A 22,430-nucleotide genomic window follows, 5' to 3' on the forward strand; every position below is an offset into this window, starting at 1 on the left:
AATAACTGGTTTGATAGAAGGCAGTTTGGGTTTAGGACAGGTTGTTCCACAGAAACTCAACTTGTAGGATTCCAGCAAGATATAGCAGATATTTTAGATTCAGGATGTCAAACTGAGTGCATTGCGATCGACCTATCTAAGGCATTTGACAGGGTAGATCATGGGAGACTACTGGCAAAAATGAGTTCAATTTGACTGAACAAAAGTAGTGACTACATGGGCTGCTATATTTCTAGAAAACAGAACTCATGGAATTAGAGTAGCCGAAGCCTTATCTGATCCTGTAATCATTACGAGGGGAATTCCTCAAGGCAGTATTATTGGACCTTTATGTTTTTATATATACGTGATGATCTTATACTGTATAGAGTAATAAATATGTATAAGATTGTGAGCAACTGCAAAATCATTACGAGGGGAATTCCTCAAGGCAGTATTATTGGACCTTTATGTTTTTATATATACGTGATGATCTTATACTGTATAGAGTAATAAATATGTATAAGATTGTGAGTAACTGCAAAATAACCTTGATAATGTTGTGAGATGGACAGCAGGCAAAGGTATAATGATAAATGAATTAAAATTCAGGTTGCGAGTTTCACTGCCAGGAAAAGTTCTCTCGGTCTTAAATAGTGCATGGATGGGGTGAAGGTCCTAATGGGGATCACGGTACGTACCTAGGTGTTAATATAAAGAAAGATCTTCACTGGGGTAATCACAGAGGTTGTAGTAAGGATGTAAAGGAGAGGGCGTATAAATCCCTGGTAAGACCCTAATTAGAGTGTGGTTCTAGTGTATGGGACCCTGAAACAAGGACCGGAAATAATCCAAAAAAGAGCATCTCCATTTATTATGGATGATTTCCAACAAAGGAGAGAATTGAAACAGGAAATGCCCAGTACTATAAGAAACGTTTATTACGATAAGCACGGAGGTTTGTAATGGTAGATTAAGCCGCTAAAGAAGAGAACTTCTGTTCTTGAAACATGTTCGGTGTATTCAAATTGTAATACTTTTCATATTAGTGTTGACAAGGTGGACATACATCATTTAATTGACCTTTTAATGTGATATAAAGGAGTAGTGCTACAAAAATGTTGCAAACTTTGGGCTGGGAAGACTTGAGAGTAAGGAGATAAGATGCTCAAATATGTTCTGAGTTGTAGTGGAGAGATTGCGTGGAGTGACTTTAGTAGACAAATAAACATGAGTGGTGTTCTTAAAATGAAGGATCACAATAGTAAGAGGAGTTAGGGACTGGAATAATTTACCATGGGAGATGTTCTATAAATTTCCAAATTTTTGCAATTATTTAAGAAAAGACTACGTAAAGTATACATAGGGAGACTGCCACCTGGGCGACTGCCCTAAATGCAGATCAGTAGTGACTGAACTGATGTTGATGAATAAGGGACTTTCTGTGACTCCACTCCTCTGCTACCTACTGAAATTACTATACTTTGAGGAGTCTAGTATTCTCATTAGGCAGGTAATGTATCTTACAAGAATCTTCATAATCGGACTAAATCAGTAACACTGACCTTATAAGAGTACGGACTGTCGTTAGTGAGTCGACAATCTCGCTGGTACATCATACGGTCCCACCTGCTCGTCAAATTTCGTCGGTATGCCTGGGAAGAAATATTCTGCATTAGAACGTTATGCATGATTTCCTAAAACCTGCTTGCAGTCTATTCCGTCATTTGTAACACTTCAACTAAGAGGCTGCCCAAAAGATAAAGTACACCTTGTACCAACTAATAGTGATTAACTGAAAAATAAAGAAACACAATGCACTGTATAGTGAAGAATATTGAACCTGGACGTGCAATGTTTATGGGTAATTCCACATTAAATCAACGTAATTTTTAGTGAATTATACTTCCATTTCAGACTATACTGGTATACTACAGTCTGCAATCACTATAAAAAAACTCCCTAAATCTTGGATCAATACACCACCCGGTGTTGAAGTAACGGACCTTTAAAGGTGCCTGCCCATCTTTTTGCAAAAAATGTCTGGTGGACATATTTTAAAATTGCATTTGCTACTTTTGTAACCAAGATATAAAACTATATAAAACTCTTTTAAAGATTTTTATGGGCTTTTATTATGTGATATGCAACACAGTAGGATTTTTAAATAAAATATATTTTTCAAAATTAAATCAAATTTGTATTTTTATTTTCTCGAAATGCTACAATTTGAAGATGTAGGAAAATCTTCTCAAATTTTTCACACTGCTGTTAACAAATCTCTTAAGTTTTATCTTGTGATCACAATAAGTGATCCTCCTACTTCATATGTGCAATTATTACCAATATTACCCACAAAAATCACTAAAAATGCTACATTTCAGGACCTGAAAATATTCAAAATAGAGTGCTGAACACATGTGAGTAACTTTAAATGCAATATTATTATTAATTATTATTATTTCCAGTCCCCTACTTCTTTATCACTGCTGTGGTGCGATTCAAACCCATTATCTCCCGAATACAAGCTCACAGCTAGGCGACCCTAACTACAGGCCAACTTGCTCGGTGAAAATATAGTACGCAGATGACTTACAGGAATTGCAAAAGACAATCGACGCAATGGAGCAATGGGCAGATATGAACTGACAATCAACTAACAGAAGACAGTAGGGCCTATATGACTTTCAGGAGGGGACCACAATAAAATATACCTTAAAAGTATTCCAATAAATACAGTGAATAATTTCGGGTATATTGCTTTAACCTTGCAGGCTACAATAACTTCCTTCGGGATTCACACTGGACAAAAAGCAGCAATGACGATAGCTATTCATGACATCAGCGACAAAACCAGGCTCTCCTGCCCTTGCCTTGGCCTTATATAAAGCTAAGATCATCCCTATCCTCACCTGTGGACTAGAAATAACTTGAGACAAACCAAGCACAAAAGATCTTCTCTGCCTTGAAAATGTCAAAGCACGCTTTCTGAAGGCTGTTCTTGGGGTGTCTAAATAGACACTGTCAAAAATAGTCTGATAAATTTGTCAAAGTCTTTCTTAATCAAGGGCCATCTATGACAGCTGGAAGAAATTGCTGAAAGAAAGCGATGGAAAACTGTATGGTATAAGGTCTGGTTGGATTTCTGCTCAACAGAGGTCATGCTAAACAAAACTTGGACCAACAGAAACCAAGAACTTCGTCATTTCACAAATTCCTCTGCAGTACATGGTCATCATCACAAAATATGCAAGACGAAGTCTTACCACAAGGTCATCATCACAAAATATGCAAGACGAAGTCTTACCACAATCTGGATGTGCATGTAAATTCTGTGACCAAGACTGTGACTGATAACATGTAGGGTGTTGTGAGAAATGTGTGAGTTCAATCAGAGACTTCTGCACTAACAAACTATTCAGTTCTACATTATGCATGATTTGTGCACATTTTTCATTAAGTAATAAAGGTGTGTAACTTCAAAACCAATCTGCTTACTGATCAAAGATCTGTGGAGTTTCTTCATACTAATCATAGCATAGCAAATTTTATCTGAAATGGTACGGTAGAAGAAACCTTGCATTATGTGGAATGACCCTGATGGGAAACTTAACAGATTCTACTATCTTCAAATTCGAATGAACGCACTTCCACGCTAATTCAGTACGTGGGGGATGCAAGTGCTCTATTCATGACATGGTTACAAACCGATGGTCTTGTCATGGGCTAGAACACAGCCATAGAAAAGAACCTCTCGAACAAAGTGTGGTTCCGAAGGGGCCACTGTTTTGTGACAGAGATTGGCCTGGACACAGAACAAATGTGAATCGCCCTTATTAGAGTGGGGGATGCAATGTGCTGACTGCAAGTACAAACTGGTGGAGCTGTGGTGTCCATCTCACACTGCAAGCTTTTCTTATTTTATCTGAATGCTGTAGGCCTAACCCTGTGCCCACTCATAATGCAAGCTCTACTGGAGCCAGTATGAACATTGCCTTCATCACAGGTAGCCAATCGGGACAAAGAAACTGGTAGCATTCTAAACCAATGGTTTTGTCCAGGCCCTATCCTAACCAATCCAGACAAATTGTCTTCTCTCGTGTTAATTCTCAAACGGTGGCAACCGTTGTTTATTACTATTATAGTAACATCGTCCGAGCAGCGCCATGTGGAATCTCTAACCCAGCTTTCACCCGCCGGGTATGGGAACTTTACCTAAACACAAATATTTTCATTATCCTGCTCAGCACTATGTGGGATCTCTAACCCAGCTTTCATCCGCCAGGTACGGCAACTTGACCTAAACACAAATATTTTCATTATCCTGCCAAACGGCTTATGCTGTTCCCTGATGTTGACATACAGTGCTTCTCATGGACAAAACTATATGGAACATCATTTTCCTCGGGGACATAGTTCTGCTGTAATCAACGATCTTATGAATTCTAAGCATCAGTCGAATCTTCTGTTATTTCTTCCGTTCCGAACGCCATGACAAAGCCTAAATGCCATAGTTTTCTCAAATTCAGTACAAAAGCAATATTATTTCTAAGTGCGTTCAGACATTATAAAAATTACGGAGAAATACGATAATTGCCCAGTGAACTTGGCAGTCCTCAAAACCTACATTACCTTAGTAAAGTGCAAAACATCGACTAAAAGCTTAGATGATAGTTTTGTTACAAGATAAATAAAGACTATTTAAAACCCGAATTCATAAAATGTTAAGGTTACTTACGTTACCGAATACCAGTTTGTTAGAGAAATATATTCCAATGGTGGGAATGGCCATTGCTCCAGCAATGATGGCATACGAAGGTATGATTTCGAACCACATTGTGGAGAATTATAGCCTTTCTCAACTCCAGCACCCTGCCAGGTTCTGCCCCACAAAATACAGAAATATACCCTTGAAGAAATTCCTCGGGTTGAGCTCAAGATATGTACGGGCTATGGGGTTCTGCGAAATGATTCGCAAATCAAGACACAGTTGTTTTTAGTAACGAATTTTGCCGATAGTTAGCAGCTGTTTAGTTCTATAAAAATGGCAGATATTGTTGACTGCGATTTTCCTGTATGGGGACTTTTACCAAAGAAAGAGACTGGCGTTACTTCATTTCTCACAAAATATCCAGAATACGATGGAAGAGGAATCACCATTGCTATTTTTGATTCCGGGGTTGACCCGGGTGCACCAGGATTACAGGTACTGCAGTAATGAACATAATTGTCATGTCATTGACGTTAGTACTGTACGTCCCGTTCGATGAAGGGATGCGGATACATTTTTTGCTAATTTCTTCCGCATGCATTTTTCACAAAAGTACGCTGGTTATTTTGTGCAGTTTAATTAACAATTGCCTTGGTTATGTGAGCTAGGTAGGGAATTGTTGAAAAAGCATAGGTTAGTTTTTGAAGTGTTGTGCAATTTCTTTGTCTGAAAAGGATGAATTGCAGCAAGGAAGTATATTGATTTGTTTTTCATCAACATATTCGTACATTTAGCTGGAATAAAAGTAGCAGTGCTCGGGCTTCGTAGGTCCAGATGTGTATTTAACCGGCACCTCTTCTAGTCCACTTTATAGGATCCTTTAGTTTTGAAAATATGTCTTTGTAACGTTCATATATTGAAAAATTTTATGAATTTTGCATGTGTCAATATCTATCCATTTGTAAGGTTGAAATCTCACATCTGATTACCTTGCAGATTTGTACCCTGCTCGATTTCTCCTTTAGGGCCGATGACCTAGGCCTAAATGTTAGGCCCCTTTAAACCACAAGATTCCTCCTTTCACTAGACACAAGTAGATCCGCGCAGGACGCCTAAGGGAGTCAAATCAAAAGACCTGCATCTGGTGAACCGAAGTCCTTGGACACATCCCGGCACTAAAAGCCGTACGCCATTTCATTTTGGGATTATCACAACGCTGTATTATACTATTTCAAAACACTGGATGTACGCCCCTTAAACTTATTTTCCTTTCCTTTCTAAGTGTCTTTCTGAATGTAGTCCTGAGCTGAGTACATTACTTCAGTAAGAGTGGAAGAGTTATTTGTAATGCCAAATTGCTTTTCTTCACAAAAGCACTGTGGGCCTGTTCATGGTTCAAATCTTGTTTTTATCTTTATCTTTTTGTTCGTCTCCTTTCTTCTTCTCTCCTTTGGCCTTTCTCGCTGCTAGAAGGGCTGTAGCTGATTCGAAAATGTGTTGTGTTGTAAATTGTTCATCCCTTCGAATGAAGTTGTCTGCCTCGCAAGGAACGTTTCTTGCTTGATGCAAGTTGGATATTGCCGATGCACTTTATTCATTTCACCATCCGTGTTATCACTCCCTCCAAACACGTGTCAGTTTGTCCAAACAATGGCATTGATCATAACACCAGAAATACACAAATATTGTTCGTAGGACTACATCAGTTCCTAATATTTTCCTCATTGTACAAGTAGATTTTAAAGAATTCCTTCATTTTAAATTTTTCTTTCCGTTTCCGCGTCAAGATTCTGCATTAAACAAAAGTAAGAATATTATAATGCCTTAAGCTTCGCCGGGACCAAGAAAATATACCGTAATGGGCAAGTTTCCGCTTTATTCAAGTTCCGCTTTGAGCACATTTTACTGTATTATTTATGAACAAAGTTAACGAAAATATCCTGGTGTGGATGCACCTTTATATGACACCCTTATCTTAACTCCTTGCACTCAAAATAGTTTGGGTGGTTACATGGCTATGCTAGTTTTTATTTTTTTTTTTCCTAGGAAAGTAATGGTGCTATCTATTCGGCAGAACTTAATGATGCCCTTCCCTACATGAATAGGGCCTTACGTTTTTTTGCAAAGGTAAATCGTATAAATGTAACCTCGTAAGATATAAAGGAGAGTGATGAAAGGAGAGCGACGTATTCACTGGGCCCCAGAAATACGTTTATAACCTAACATAAATCATAGGACATTTTCTGTACCACAGGCGTAATAGCCACTGTCAGTGTCCGAAATTTGTACAGAATTCAATACTGATATTGTATAACTGCAGCACAATAAAAGCTTCTAAACAAAAGGTGGCACATTGATTTGCTCAAAACTTCGCCCAGCATATATGCTGTGAATAATCCATTGGTGATGACTGTTCTGATCTCTTAGGCAATGGTGGTAATTTTTCTAACCCTTCATGATACAAATAAACCATTGGTGTTGATTTTTCTCACCACCCTTTGTCTCACTTCACTCAGCTGAAAATAAGCCGGTAGTAATAAATTGTCACACACACACCTGAATAAAGTCTAACTGCTTATGCTGAAAACAAAATAATGGTCCTTAAACAGATTGAGGACAGGAGTGGACAGATCCAAAGTCAGCCTAGCAAGATGGGGCTATATCGATGCTAGCAACATCAAATGTGACTGTGGCGAAGAACAAACTATGCAGCATATGTTCCAGTGTTCATTGTATCCAAGGGGAGTGTGTATGTGAGGATTTCAAAACGCAGAAGTATTCAGTTACTTTTTTCCTTTACGTTGCACCGACACAGATATGTCTTATGGCGACGATCAGCACTGTGTAAAGATTGTTGGTTACAAGGATAATGTCCAGATAGGGGAAGTGAGTAATACTAAAGAAGTATTCAAATTTACCTGTGATAACGACATTTACAATAAGATACACAAGTCGAAAACTAGAAAAGCCGCTGGAATTGAAAAGTTTTTGGTGGATATACTAAAGACAATGTGTTGGGATATACTGTAGTACCATATATGAAGTAATTATTTGATTGTTGTTTGCATGAAGGAGCTATACCAAATGAATAGAGAGTTGCTATAGTAGCCCCTGTGTATAAAGGAAAGGGCGATGGTCATAAATCTGAAAATTACAGGCCAGTCAGTTTGACATGCATTGCATGTAAGCTTTGGGAAAGCATTCTTTCTGATTATATTAGACATATTTGCAAAATTAATAACCGGTTTGATAGAAGGCATTTTGGGTTTAGGAAAAGTTATTCCCCTGAAGCTCAACTTGTAGGATTCCAGCAAGATACAGCAGATATCCTGGATTCAGGAGGTTAGTTGAACTGTATTGCGATTGACCTATCTAAAGCATTTGATAGGATGGATCATGGGAGACTAATGGCAAAAATGAGTGCAACTGGACTACTGTAGACAAAAGAGTGACTGAATGGGTTGCTATATTTCTAGAAAATAGATCTCAGAGAATTAGAGTAGGCGAAGCTTTATCTGACCCTGTAATAATTAAGAGGGGAATTCCTCAAGCCGGTATTATAGCACCTTTATGGTTTTTTTATATGTAAATGATATGCGTAAAGAAGTGGAATCTGCGCGTAGAGGCGCGCGGCTGTGAGCTTGCATCCGGGAGATAGTAGGTTCGAATCCCACTATCGGCAGCCCTGAAAATGGTTTTCCGTGGTTTCCCATTTTCACACCAGGCAAATGCTGGGGCTGTACCTTAATTAAGGCCACGGCCGCTTCCTTCCAACTCCTTGTCCTTTCCTATCCCATCGTCGCCATAAGACCTATCTGTGTCGGTGCGACGTAAAGCCCCTAGCAAAAAAAAAAAAAAGAAGTGGAATCAGAGATAAGGCTTTTTGCAGATGATGTTATAAGTAAGTTACAAGATTGTAACCAACTGCAAAATGACCTCGATAATATTTTGTGATGGACAGTAGGCAATGGTTTGATGATAAACGGGGTTAAAAGTCAGGTTGTGAGTTTCACAAATAGGAAAAGTCCTCTTAGTTTTGATTACTGCATTGATGGGGTGAAAGTTTGTTATGGGGATCACTGTAAGTACCTAGGAATTAATATAAGGAAAGATCTTCATTGGGGTAATCACATAAATATGATTGTAAATAAAGGGTATAGATCTCTGCACATCGTTATGAGGGTATTTTGGTGGTGTTGTAAGGATGTAAAGGAGAGGGCATATAAGTCCCTGGTAAGAGTATGGCTCCAGTTATGGGATCCTCACCAGGATTACTTGATTCGGGAAGTGGGGGGGGAAAGAAGGCAGCTCGATTTGTTCTGGGTGATTTCCGACAAAAGAGTAGCGTTACAAAAATGTTGCAAAAGTTTGGGCTGGGAAGAAGTGGAGAAAGAAGAAGAGCTGCTCGACTCAGTGGTGTGTATTTACAGTTCTTGTATTTATTATCCACACAATTCAATACATAAGGGGATATTACAATACAGACGTTAATTGGGACATGTTTCACTCGCCTTATCGAGCATCTTCAGCCACCTTGTCTCAGGTTAAGTCATCATTAAGTCCTATTTACAATAAATTTGCACATTAAACATGTTTTACCCAATAAAATGTCATCACACTTAAAAAGAAAAAGAAGTAAACAAGAAAAATTGACATTTAAAATGTCTCATTGATGGACGAGACATTAATTACAATATTACCAAGCTTGATAGCTGCAGTCACTTAAGTGCGGCCAGTTTCCAGTATTCGGGAGGTAGTGGGTTCGAACCCCACTGTCGGCAGCCCTGAAGATGGTTTTCCGTGGTTTCCCATTTTCACACCAGGCAAATGCCTTAACCTTAATTAAGGCCACGGCCGCTTCCTTCCCATTCCTAGGCCTTTCCTCTCCCATCATCGCCATAAGACCTATCTGTGTCGGTGCGACGTAAAGCAAATAGCAAAAAAAATTACAATATTGATAAAATGTCGTCACTACTTAAAAAGTAAACAAGAGAATTTGACAATTAAAATGTATCATAAATGGACTAGACGTTAATAACATAATATTGATGTCCATGTCATAGTAAAAATACCAATTAAATTGGAAGATTTAGCTAATTCTCGTTTGATTCTTGTTTTTTCCAAACACTGTTAGTGTATTTATCAAAGTTTCAATGTTCATACGAAAATAGTAAAAGTTAAAAGGTTAAACTTGCAGGTATTTTTCCGTTGTGTTTTCATTACATGAGATCTACGCCATTATTAAAGGATGGATCGTTGGAGGCTTATACTCTGTTTTATGCATCATACTTGTAGTCATCACAATCTTCAACTGATTTGAGTCAGCCTGTATTTACTGGTCAGTTTGTTATTAAGCTTGGTTTAAAGTGACGTCAAAATTATTGCATAGACGTGATGTGTTGTATACAGCAACGTTAAGGATGAATGTGTCTGTAACAAAAGATTATTATGATTGTATTAGTTTGTAAATGTTGTTATGAGTACATTGAAGCTGGAATATCACTTACCCCTTTGTTTCACGCTTGTTTGTTTAGTTGCCCTTGCTGCAGTACTAAGACTATTAGTCGTCGTGTTTTTACTTCTGGTGTTATATGAATGAGGTGGGTGTGGTGGAGGAGAAGGGGCTATGGACGGAGACGTAAGGAGGACAAATAGGGGGCGTTGGGGAAGGAATTGTGGTGGTGGTTATATTTGTTGACGTATTGAAAGGTTTTCGGTTGAACATTTTTGAAACTTTACTGTTATCTGATTTAAAAGCTTGTAGTAATTTTGGCAATTGTTCTATTACTGGACTTTTTATTTCGATTGCTTCGTTTAGGTTTCTTTCCTTATTGAAATGCTGATCTAAATAAATATAAATGTTTTTGTATTCAGTCATTAACTTTCCTTTCCCAATTTTTAAAAATTTTATTACTGTGAGGTCATTATCTATTGTGCTAAATTGATGGCCGGTTTCCTGCATGTGGTTAGCCATTGCGGAATACTTATTGTATTTTAATGCGTTATAGTGCTCCATATATCTTGTGATAAAAACTGCGCCCAGTCTGGCCAACATACAAGAAATTGCACTGTGTACATGTTAATCTGTAAATTCCGGATCCTTGATATTATCATTATTTACATTAACTGTATTATGATTAAAAAAGATATTTCTATTAGTGTTTTTTGTCCTGAATGCTATTTGTAGATCTTGTTTGTTTGTTTGTTTTTTTTTTTTTTTTTTTTTTCAGGGAGTTTGTAATATGGTGAATTGCAGGATTAGTGTAGGTGAAAGAAGCATACTTTGGTTTTTTTAGTCTTCTCTGGAGTAAGATAAAGATGAAATTGGTCTTATGTAATCAGTGGTATGTTCCTAGCTGTCACTGGAGAGATGACTTGGAATGACATTAGTAGATGAACAAGTTTGAGTGGTGTTTTTAAAAGTAGGATTGATCACAATTTGAAGATAAAGTTGGAATTCAAGAGGACAAATAGGGGCAAATATTTGGTTATAGGAAGGGGAGTTAGTGATTGGAATAACTTACCAAGGGAGATGTCCAATAAATCTCCAATTACCGGGCGAGTTGGCCGTGCTCGTAGAGGCGCGCGGCTGTGAGCTTGCATCCGGGAGATAGTAGGTTCGAATCCCACTGTCGGCAGCCCTGAAGATGGTTTTCCGTGGTTTCCCATTTTCACACCAGGCAAATGCTGGGGCTGTACCTTAATTAAGGCCATGGCCGCTTCCTTCCAACTCCTAGGCCTTTCCTATCCCATCGTCGCCATAAGACCTATCTGTGTCGGTGCGACGTAAGGCCGCTAGCAAAAAATCTCCAATTTCTTTGCAGTCATTTAAGAAAAGACTAGGTCAGTAGTGAGTGATTGATTGAAGATGACCTTTTTGAGTGTTTCTTCAGTAGTGGAATTGCTAACTTCCTTTGTGGCTGTTGCTCAGTCATCAGCTTCGATTGTGTTGGAGGCACGGCAGCTATATATAACAGGAATAGGAGTTGGCAAAGCACAGAACCTTGTTCATTTTATTCTTCCCTCTAACTACACAACACATGGCAACCCCAAATATTCTGTTACTCAACATTAATCATCATCATCATCATCATAATGATCATCATCATCATCAATGTCCCACTCCAGTCGCCCGGGTGTGGTTTACAAGCCTCCTCCACTTTTCCTTTTCTGCTGTTGCTCATGAGGCAGAGTCCCTATCAATTGTTTACCTGGTCTTTTCCTACATGTTTACGAAGAACTTAATTTTTTATCAAATGTCTCTCTTGAATAATTATTCCAATCTCTAATTCCTCTTCCTATAAATCATTTTTTTTTTTTTTTTTTTTTTTTACTAGTTGCTTTTCGTTGCACTGACACAGATAGGTCTGATAGCGACAATGGGATATGAAAGGCCTAGGAGTTGGAAGGAAGTGGCCGTGACCTTAATTAAGGTAAAGCCCCAGCATTTGCCTGGTGTGAAAATGGGAAACCACAGAATACCATCTTCAGGGCTCCCGACAGTGGGATTCGAACCCACTATCTCCTGGGTGGAAGGTCACAGCCGCGTGCCTCTGACTGCACGGCCAACTCGCCCCAATTTTTTCTCTTGAATTCAGACCTTATAAAAGATGCTGGAAGTGTTGTTCTTCGTTGTGAGGGACTTACACACCAACAAGGAGAGTTATGACTGTTCACACGACCATTAAGATGAAACCAGGCTGTGGGTCGAATAAACGATCATTTGATGATGCAAGATACCGCTCACAATATCTCGCTCTTGTGGCTGGATTAGCAGGTTTTAAACAATGGGCCTGTGTAAACCTGTGTGCAGAAGAAACTGACACCCTTACTTGTTCTGCTAATTTTGGGAGTGACTTTTTTCGTGGACCGTTCAAGATTCGCACCAATGTCATCTAGCTTTCCTCTGTTAAAACTGTTTGTATGCATGCGTGCTTTTTATTGAGCACTGAGCCAGTAGTTTTAAATTTATTTACAATTATGTGAATCTGAGCTCCTGAAGGTGGCACTTCACCAGGAAATTGCTGAACAAATGCATCGAGCCGACTCGTACTTAAAATAACTTTTACGTACGAAAATACGGTAATGCAACGATAACGGTCTCACCATGTTAACAGCTGAGATTGACTGCCTACAGGTCGAACACGTGCGCTTGCCTCCTGTACAGCTGCTTAGGTCTGGGTTTATGAGAGAGACCCTTTATTCTTATATTTGGACAACAGACTACTTGCAGCATAAAATACATTGGCAAAGCATCTCTGCAAAGAAACTAGGACATTTGAGCATCCCTAGAAAAACGTTTGGGACTATGAGATTTTGCCAAAAAATGGGATAAATGGACATTCTATCTTATGTCTACATTATAGGATTGCACTCTTGTTATTCTCTGTATACTGTATAATTGCATGTACTTTGTTCTTATAGGTTACAAGTGAGGGGAAGCCAAAGGTGATCGAGCGGTATGACTGCAGTGGAGCAGGAGATATAGACACATCGACTGTGGTGCAAGCTAAGGATGGAGAGCTTCAGGGTCTGTCAGGTCGGAAACTTAAGGTAATAAGCTGCACAAGAGTTTACGGAACGAGTAGATAAACTAGTGTCTTCATTCTGATTTTAAATGCACGGCTAATCGTATCACATCCCACTGACAAAATCTTTTCTTGAATTTAACCAGACACAGTACTGTACTGTACTTTAAATGATTAGATACCAAATTTACAAACCTTCTGATCAAGAAGGCATATCAACATTTTCACTAAAAGCATTTAAAAAAGGAATACATCAGAAAATGGAAATTACGAACAGCGACTGGTTCAGAACTTTTAAAATAGAAGAAGATAGTCTGCTTCATATTCCTGAGATTCTATTGTGACAGTATTAGTGTACAGGGTAACCAGAGGCTGCGTGTGCTGATGTTTAATCAGTTAAATTTGATGTTGCGACTGTACAAACGTTATAAAAGTTCGGAAAACAAACTCGCCCTTGAAAGTGTAGGGTATCAAGATAAACATCTTGTCACACACTGGTATGGTATTTATCAGTGTACTGGGTGTCCCTCTCAGTGAGAAGTACACTCCTTCATGAGCAAGTGCTTGTACCTCTATGTCAAGTCTGTCACAACAAACTCCCCCCCCCTCCTGCCTCTTTGCCACGCACCGCCCAGAAAAATTCCCTGCAAGCTGTCAAACTTCAGGTAGGTCCACTAACTAGTTTTGCTTTTTATTGTAGAGAAATATTGGTCATTGTTAAATTGGAAAACACTTTTGAAGGAACTTGTTTACTTTAAATTCAAATTACCTTATAATCCCAAATACAACCCAGACTTTTTTTTTTTTACAGAAATATGCCCCAATCCGGGTGCGGGTCATATTTAAGCCTTTCATATTGTGGTCTCATTATACATTGTTCCGAAGACGCGTCAACATGTCGCGCAACTTGGCAACAGCAGAAATCTCCCTTCGCCGCTCACTAGAACCGCTTGGTGTGGCAGTTGATTAATACTTTGTGTTCTGAAGCATCAGTGATAACAAGGGATGAATTAAAAAAATCATTTGCAGTTATTTACTGCGAGTGAGAAACTTATAAAGTTGTAACTGAAGCTGAACCTATCAGAAATGTTGCTCCCGTGCGATTGGAGGAAGCAGAAGGAAAGGTTATTAAAAGGTAACAGAGCTTTCTGAGGGCAGAATGCACGTTTTCCTGAAATTGAAGAACGGCTTTATAAATACGTAACTGAAAGACGTGGTGTATCGGCTGAAATGTGTAGACTATAAGGGGAACACGACTTGGTGAGGACAAGTTTCATTAAATGTGGAATTTCAAATTCTGTGGGTGGTAGTGAGGAAGGTGACAGTGATCAAAGGTCTGATTGGTGGGGTAGTTCTGATCACATTGAATCATAACTGACTTGTACATTGAACCAGTTTTATTTCTCATTGTGGTGCGTTTAGTGTTTTTATTACTTGTAAATTGTTTTAAATTAGCAATTTTGTGAAACATTTGCAGAAATTGGTAAGTGATTATTTGATTCTTTTTTCCAGGTTTTTTTTGTGTGTATGTTAGAAAGTCCAGTGTGCGGGTGGTATTCGGCATTACACGGTACATGCAAGAGATTACACACAAAACTGAATTAAAATAAAGTACCCTCTGTTGTTACTAGTCCAAGTCAAGGCTTGCAAGTGGAGGCCTCGCTCACACATGTTAGAGAGGCATCCATGGTTCCTCCACAGGGAGGTTCAGGTGAAGTGGGGCTGGTGATTGAGGTGAAGGCTCACTGTGGGGTGCTGCAACCAACACATCACTTTGCTCTGCGTAGCCTGGACGAGCCGCAGGTTGGGGAAGGGGCAATCCCAACCTAGGGGGAAAGTCTTGGCTGTGAACTCGGTCATGATAATACCAAGTGGAGACCACGTGAGCAGGCCTACTGAAGGGGGAACAAACCTGGCTAGGTTCGGGCCAGGGGCGTACCGCTGGATGGACGACTGAGGGGCGTGGTCTCTGCTATGGAGAGCCTGAGTTGCAGGAGGACAATGTCTGGCTGTATGCCTCACCACGGATGGTGAGAATGATGCTCAGGAGCCTAGAAGGGGCAAAAACTGTATGATTGATTGAAATATGGATGCTTATAAAGAACCAATTTCAAACATTTTGACATCAAGGGAAGCCAACGAAGCTCCAGTAGAGCAGATCCAGAATCAAGCCCAAGATGGAAAAATGGAGACAGAAGTCCCATTTGGACAGGCTGTTGCCGACTCAAAACAAGAAACGGCAACAGAAGCTCCAGTAGAGCACTGCTGTCAGAATCAATCAGCACGATACCAAACTTCTAACACAAGAGTGGAAAGTGCTAAATGGCACTTCAATTGATAAGACAGGAAGGACAGCCGTTTTAGCCCTTGGTGAAAGAGACTTTGAACAAGAGCTCAAAAAGAGAAGCCTTAAGGCTGAACTCGGACTTGGGCAGATCAAGTTTCAAGTCATCAAGGGAAAAATGAAACCCAGTGTTGATAAAGATGGAGCTGAAGGTCCTTCAGGCCAATCTTCAGCATAAAATATCAGCTGTGGCCATTTTGGCCAGGAAGTTCAAGTCCGAGGCTATTGACGTGGCCCTTATTCAAGAGCCATGGATAGTCAAGGGCAGAGTAGCAGGACTGGCAGAATCTGGAGGTAAGCTGGTGTATGATACAACATCGGAAATACCCAGAACATGTCTTCTTGTGAAGGGGAAATTAAAATGTCTCATGTTGCAGAAACACTGTTCACGGGACTTAACCGTGACCAAGATTAAACTCGGAACTTGGGAGGTACCCAGAGAAATAACCATAGGCTCTGCATACCTCCCATATGACTCAATTAATCTGCCCCCCTCAGAAGAAGTTGAGAACCTAATTTGCAACGCAGCAGATGCAAATTCACACCACATGGTATGGGGCAGCACTTTATTAGAGTTTATTATTGGAACTGAGTAGACGATACTAAACATAGGAAACAAGCCTACATTTATAAATAAAAATCGTAGGGAGGTGATAGACATTACACTAAGCACTACGTATATTGCAAACTTTATTAAAGACTGGAAGGTGCTGGAGGAACCATCATTGGAAGACCACCAGTACATCCAATTTGCAATAGATGCAAAACTATGTAGGATTGAGATGTACAGAGACCGAAAAAGAACTGGGACAGATACAGATAAGTTCTAGGGAAGGCTGTACAAAAAAATTGCAACTAACGTGAGAGGACAGAAAGAATTGGATGAGGCAGTGTAACTATTAGAAGAGGCCATTATAGACTCATTCCATGAAAACTGTCCTCTCAGAGAAAAGAAAAACACCAAAAATAAGGTGGTGGAACAACAAACTAGCCAAAATGAAAAAAGAGGTTAGGATGTTGTATAGAATATCATCTAGAAATGATATGTGGAAAACTCACTGAGTATAACCTAGAGATACGGAAAGCAAAAAGAAAATATTGGAGACTGTTCTGTGAGAAAATGGAATCACACACTGAAACAGCAAGCCTCCAGAAGGTTCTGAAAGTAACCCATATAAATCAAGTGGGGACAGTGGAGAAACCAGATGGGTCATTTACTCAGGCGGGGAGGGACACGCTGAAGATACTAATGGCGTGTCACTTTCCTGAGGCTGAGGAGATGACAGAAGAAGAAACGGTTGGAACAGAGACCGGAGCTCGAAGACCAGACTGAAACTGGGGCAACAGAATAATAAAACATAACCGTATAAAATGGGCAATCGACACGTTTCATCCTATAAAGGCTCCGGGACCAGATGAGATACTTCATATACTCTTACAGGAAGGACGCGAGATACGCATCAATGCCCTGACGGACCTTTTCAAGCTAGTCTAGCTTTAGGGTACGTGCCGAAATCATGGTCTGAAGCTAAAGCGGTATTCATACCTAAGCCTGGAAGGGCAAATTATGCCCAAGCCAAACCATACAGACCATTATGTTTAACCTCCTTGATGCTGAAAGCAATGGAGAAAATTTTGGATAAATATATCAGAAGAACAGTGCAACTGAACTCAGCGTTACACAAAAATCAGTTTGCATATAGACCTGGCAGATCTACTGAAGTAGCACTTCACCAGTTGGTTTGTAAACTAGAGGAAAGCCTAGAATATAAAGAAATTGCACTGGCAGCATTTCTAGATATAGAAGGAGCCTTCAGCAATACAACGTATGACTCTATGATCAAAGCATTATAAAAGAGCAAGGTGAGTAAAACCGTTGCCAAATGGATTAAATCCATATTAGACGGAAGGAAGATAAAAGCAACCCTGTTTGAAGAAACGCCGATGGTTAGGGCCACCCGAGGCTGTGCTCATGGAGTTCTTTCTCCTCTGCTGTGGAACCTCATGGTGAACAAAATCATTGCTTTGCTCAACGAAAAAGGTTTTTATACACAAGGATAAGCAGATGACCTAGTGATTGTGGTACGAGGTAAGGTGATGAGTGTTATCCAGGACCTCATGCAAAGATCACTTACCTTGTGGAGAACTGGTGTCAGGAAGAACAACTATCAGTCAATCTGACCAATATAACACTGGTCCCTTTTACAAGAAGGAGGAAATTAGAGGGATAGAGAACACTGAAGCTCTTTGGGCAAGATATACAGTCAAACCTCCCTTCTGTGGACACCATCGGTTCCGAGGAAAAATGTCCGTTACGAGAGGTGTCTGCTAAAATAAGTTTGTAAAAAAATAATCAAACATTTTAACGTTAAAGAATATACACCTTAAATATAAGCATACATATCTTTATGTGTATTATCTATGTCATTTCTGTGTTAATATTTCATAGAGAGTTATTATAACTGATTTGACATCATTTACAAACATTACAGCTTCGTGAAGTAATCCCTTGTTACTCATGTTTAACAGACAACTGAAATGCTACGGTATTTCTGTCTCAATAATTGGCGCCTGTACTGTTTTTTCCTTCTCAAGTTGACTACCTGAGCTCGACCTTGTCAGCGACAATTCGAGTTATGAATAGAATGATGCAAGAAGGGAAGAAAATCCCCAGGTAACTTGTGAGTCAACAGTCTCTGGCAGCATTTCTGGGCAATTAGAATTCTCGGAATAAGCCTGTTCACCACTAGGTAGAACTGCATTCCGATGTACCTCCTCTCCCCTTGCACTCGAAATAGTACAAACATTCAAAAGAGATTTCCTTATGACTGAAGAATGATTTTAAAAGAAAAGATGACATGTGGTCCGACGTAATAAATGGTCATGCAACGTGTAAAGTGTCCGCTTAAATCAAGTGTACAGGACAAATGGCAATGTCCGGAGTTCGAGGTGTCCGCTTAAATGAGGCCAATTTAACACTTGTCTTATGTAAAATAAAATCGGTTCCGAGGAAGATTGTCCGTATAGAGAGGTGTCTGCTGACTAAGGGTGGCCGTCAGGGCAGGTTCGACTGTATATATATGGAAGAACAGGCACTGCACCTAGGTGTAGTGTTAGATAAAAATCTAACCTGGAATCCACATATAGAAAGGAACATAACCTAGGCCAAGAACTTGCTGTATGCATGTAAAAGAGCCATCGGGAAGACATGGGGCCCAAGACCATCAGTGGTAATGTGGATATATACAATGATCATTAGACCATTGATGGCCTCATCTGGTGCAATCATCTTGTGGCAGAAAGTAAGCCAAGGAAAAGTCTGTAGTAGATTGGATAGCTTACAGAGAATGGCATGCATAGCCATAACTGGGGCTATGAGAACTATGCCGACAGAAGCCTTGAATACTTTATTAGACCTCCCATCACTATGCAATTTCATGAAAGGACAGGCTAGAATGAGTTCATATAGATTGGCACAATCAGAGTGCTGGAATACACAAAGACCCAATCTAGGACACTAAAATTAACAGAGGAAGTTCTAGAGATGCCTTCTGATCATATGATACCAAAGTACAACTTTGAAAAACCGTTTGAGACCCAGATAATACAAGGATTGGGGCAAAAGTCATGGCAACTATTTTTTTTCTTGTAGATATGTGAACGGATCACAAACGTATATGTGTCGTGTGGAAGTTCTGCAGGTATAGTGTGTATGCAGAACAACAGATGGCTCTGTGTTAGCTGGTAATAGCGCAGCGAGGGCTGTAAAATCAGTCAGTTGGTGAGTGTCGTGTGAGATGGAAGTAACCCGTGTGCAGCAGTGAGCTTACATCAGAATAGCCTTTCTCTGAAGGAGAAATGCGATGGAATGTCACAGTGAATTAGTGGAAGCCCTTGGGAATAATGCCCTACCATACCGTACAGTAGCACGGTGGGTAGGAAAGTTTCAGCAAGGACGTGTGTCAACCAGTGATGAGCAACGTTCGGGACGACCTGTCAGTGTGCGGACCGACGTGGCACGTGCTGTCATCGAGCAGCTCCTGGATGAAGACAGACGATGGACGCTACTGGAGTTGGAGAGGGCAAGTGGCATCGAGAAACGCACCGTCCACAGGATATTGCGTAATGAGCTGCAACTGCACAAAATCGCATTGTGTTGGGTACCACATGCACTGACGGAAGTTCAAAGGTGGGTGCGCTACGCAAAATGCTCAGACCACCTTGCACGCTGGCAACAGGACGGCGATCAATTATTGTCACTAATAATCGCCATTGATGAATTTTGGGCCAGGGCATATGAATCAGAACTGATGCTTGATGATGATGCTTGTTGTTTAAAGGGGTTTAACATCGAAGGTCATCGGCCCAACCAGAACTGAAACGTCAGTCCGCGGAGTGGCGACATGCTGGATCACCAGGGAAGCAGAAGGTCCGTCAGAATCCTTCCCTAGTCAAATTGATGGTGATAGTCGCGTATGATGTCAGGGGTGTCATTGTTTGCCACTTTGTTCCACATGGCAGAACAGTGATCGCACAGTACTACAGGGACTTCCTGGTGCGAGAGGTATGACGTGGCGTTTGGGAGAAACGTCCGGATCTTGTGGATAGTGCAATAATCCTGCATGACAATGCAAAGCCACATAAAGCAGAGTGTGTAGGGCGGCTACTGCAGTGTTGGCGATGGGAAGAACTGGAGCACCCACCGTACTCTCCCGACATTTCGCCCTATGACTTTGATCTCATTCGAAAGATTAAGGAACCACTACGTGGTAGGCGGTTTGCAACACGAGAGGACATTGCCAATGCTGTGATTCACACATGGTGCGGCAAATGCTGAGGCAGATGGTATTCAGCGCCTCCCACATCGTTGGCAGCTTGTGGTGTCAGTAGCAGGGGACTACTTTGAGGGTCTTTAGGCCCAGGTTTGTCATGTCAACTTTATGTGTAATGTGTTGTCATTCTTTTGCACCGGGAAGGCCATATTGCCCTGTATACCACTATAATAAATTAGTATGTTATGATATTTCAGTCCTATTCATTGTCAACACATGTAGTTAACACCTTGTCCTTTCGTCTGCATATGTCACATTTTGCAGCCGGACTGGTAACTTCAAGAAAAAAAATTAGTTGCCTTGACTTTTGCCCCAACCCTTGTAAAAATAGAAGACTGGGATATCAACAAATGGAATACTGAAAAAGAAGATATAGTGTGGTGGACTGATGGCTCGAAGACTGGGGATGGCACAGGAGGAGGGATCAACGGGGAAGACCTGAGAGATCATCCAGATGAGTCTGGGCAAACACACTAGTCTTTCAAGCGGAAGTGATAGCTATCACAGCATGTTGTGAAGAAAATCTGAAAATTTACTATAGAAATAAGAACATTTTCATTTTTTACGGACAGCCAAGCGGCCATTAAGGCACTAGAAGCAGTCCAGGTAATATCCAGAATTGTCTGGAATTCCCATTCACTTCTCCTGAAGCTCTCAATGTACAACATTGTCATAATAATATGGGTACCAGGGCATGCACGTATAAAAGGAAATAAAAAAGGCAGATAAACTGGCCTGGAAAGGGGCAGAAACACATTGTGTAGGCCCAGGATTTCATATGGACAAGCCCGACACCGCATAGGTAAATGGGTACAGAAGAAACAAATGGAGAACTGGAAAACTACTCCAGGATGCAGGCTTGCAAAGGAACTGATAAAAGGACCAAACAAGAAGCATACTAAAGAACTGTTGAAACTTAGCAGAGAAAATATAAGATGGGTAGTAGGACTGTTGACAGGACACTGCCATCTGAAAAAACACCTACATAGAATTGAAGTAATAAGAGACAACATATGTAGAAAATGCAATGAAGCAGAGGAATCAGCTGAACACATACTTTCGAATGTGAGGTACTGGGTAGAATCAGACTTTCCATTCTAGGACTACCAGGTGAAGAGAAAAGACCCAATAAGAACAACCTGCAGCTTTGTGAAGGGAGCAGGTATATCTAGGTGGGAATGAAGGAAAAACATGGTAGCAAAAGATCTGAGAGGTTGACGCTAATTAAGAACTAATTTTTAGAGGCCCCATGAAGTAAAGAAGAAAAAGTGTCCGTTACTTGTAAAACTTGCGAGCAGATTTCTGAGCTTGAAAGTTTCTCCAGAGTTTCTTTGCCTCAATGAAGAATAGATACTTCAAGTAAAGAAATCCTCCTTTTCGTTCTGGTGAGCTGAAAAAATGCCAAATGCCGGGTTGTACGTCGATTTACAAGCTGGAATGAAACAGAACGGCATGATTATTATTTAATAAAACTTACTGCTTGAAAACATTCACAAAGAACATTACTGACACTGTATTAGTTTAATGTAATTCACTGAGCAAGTGGGCGCGTGGTTTGGGTCACGTAGTGGGTTCGAACGCTACCATTGGCAACCCTGAAGCTGGAGCTGTACCTCCCTTAAGGCCATGGTTGTTTCCTTCCTACTCCTAGCCCATTTCCGTGCCATCATCGTCGGTACGACGTAAAGCAAATTGTAAAATATGTAGTTCACGCCTACATCTAATACAGTAGAAGTCCGTTATAGCGAGAATTCACAACAGCGGAAAATTTACTCGCTATAGCGGATTGTCGTTATATCCGATTTTTGTATAAAAGTCCGAAAACTCCCCATACACAGTAAAATCGGTATGAAACGGCAATCAGTTTGTTCAAAACTTGCGTTTCCGCGGACGATATCCGCACCACGACTTGTTTGTTATTTTTCGAAATGCGATACTGCGTGAAAGTGTGTGTTTAATTTCATTCTGAAAAAATTACAGTTCCTTATTTCTCCAAATTCAAGACGATCCCCACTTTTTCCTTCAAAAATTTAAAT

General features: G+C 40.2%; 1 protein-coding gene across 2 annotated transcripts in view; it reads left to right on the forward strand.

Moving 5' to 3' along the window:
* Nucleotides 1-4,815: 4,815 nt before the first annotated feature.
* TppII (Tripeptidyl-peptidase II) overlaps nucleotides 4,816-22,430 on the forward strand; it is a 220,050-nt gene continuing 202,435 nt past the window's right edge. For both annotated transcript variants that reach the window (XM_068229478.1, XM_067154735.2), the window contains exons 1-2: nucleotides 4,816-5,185; nucleotides 13,115-13,243. In XM_068229478.1, coding sequence (XP_068085579.1) covers nucleotides 5,024-5,185; nucleotides 13,115-13,243 — 291 coding nt within the window. In that variant the 5' untranslated portion in view covers nucleotides 4,816-5,023. The remainder of the gene's footprint in view (nucleotides 5,186-13,114; nucleotides 13,244-22,430) is intronic.

This window comes from Anabrus simplex, chromosome 10 (genome assembly GCF_040414725.1).
Source record: "Anabrus simplex isolate iqAnaSimp1 chromosome 10, ASM4041472v1, whole genome shotgun sequence".
NCBI lineage: Eukaryota > Metazoa > Arthropoda > Insecta > Orthoptera > Tettigoniidae > Anabrus > Anabrus simplex.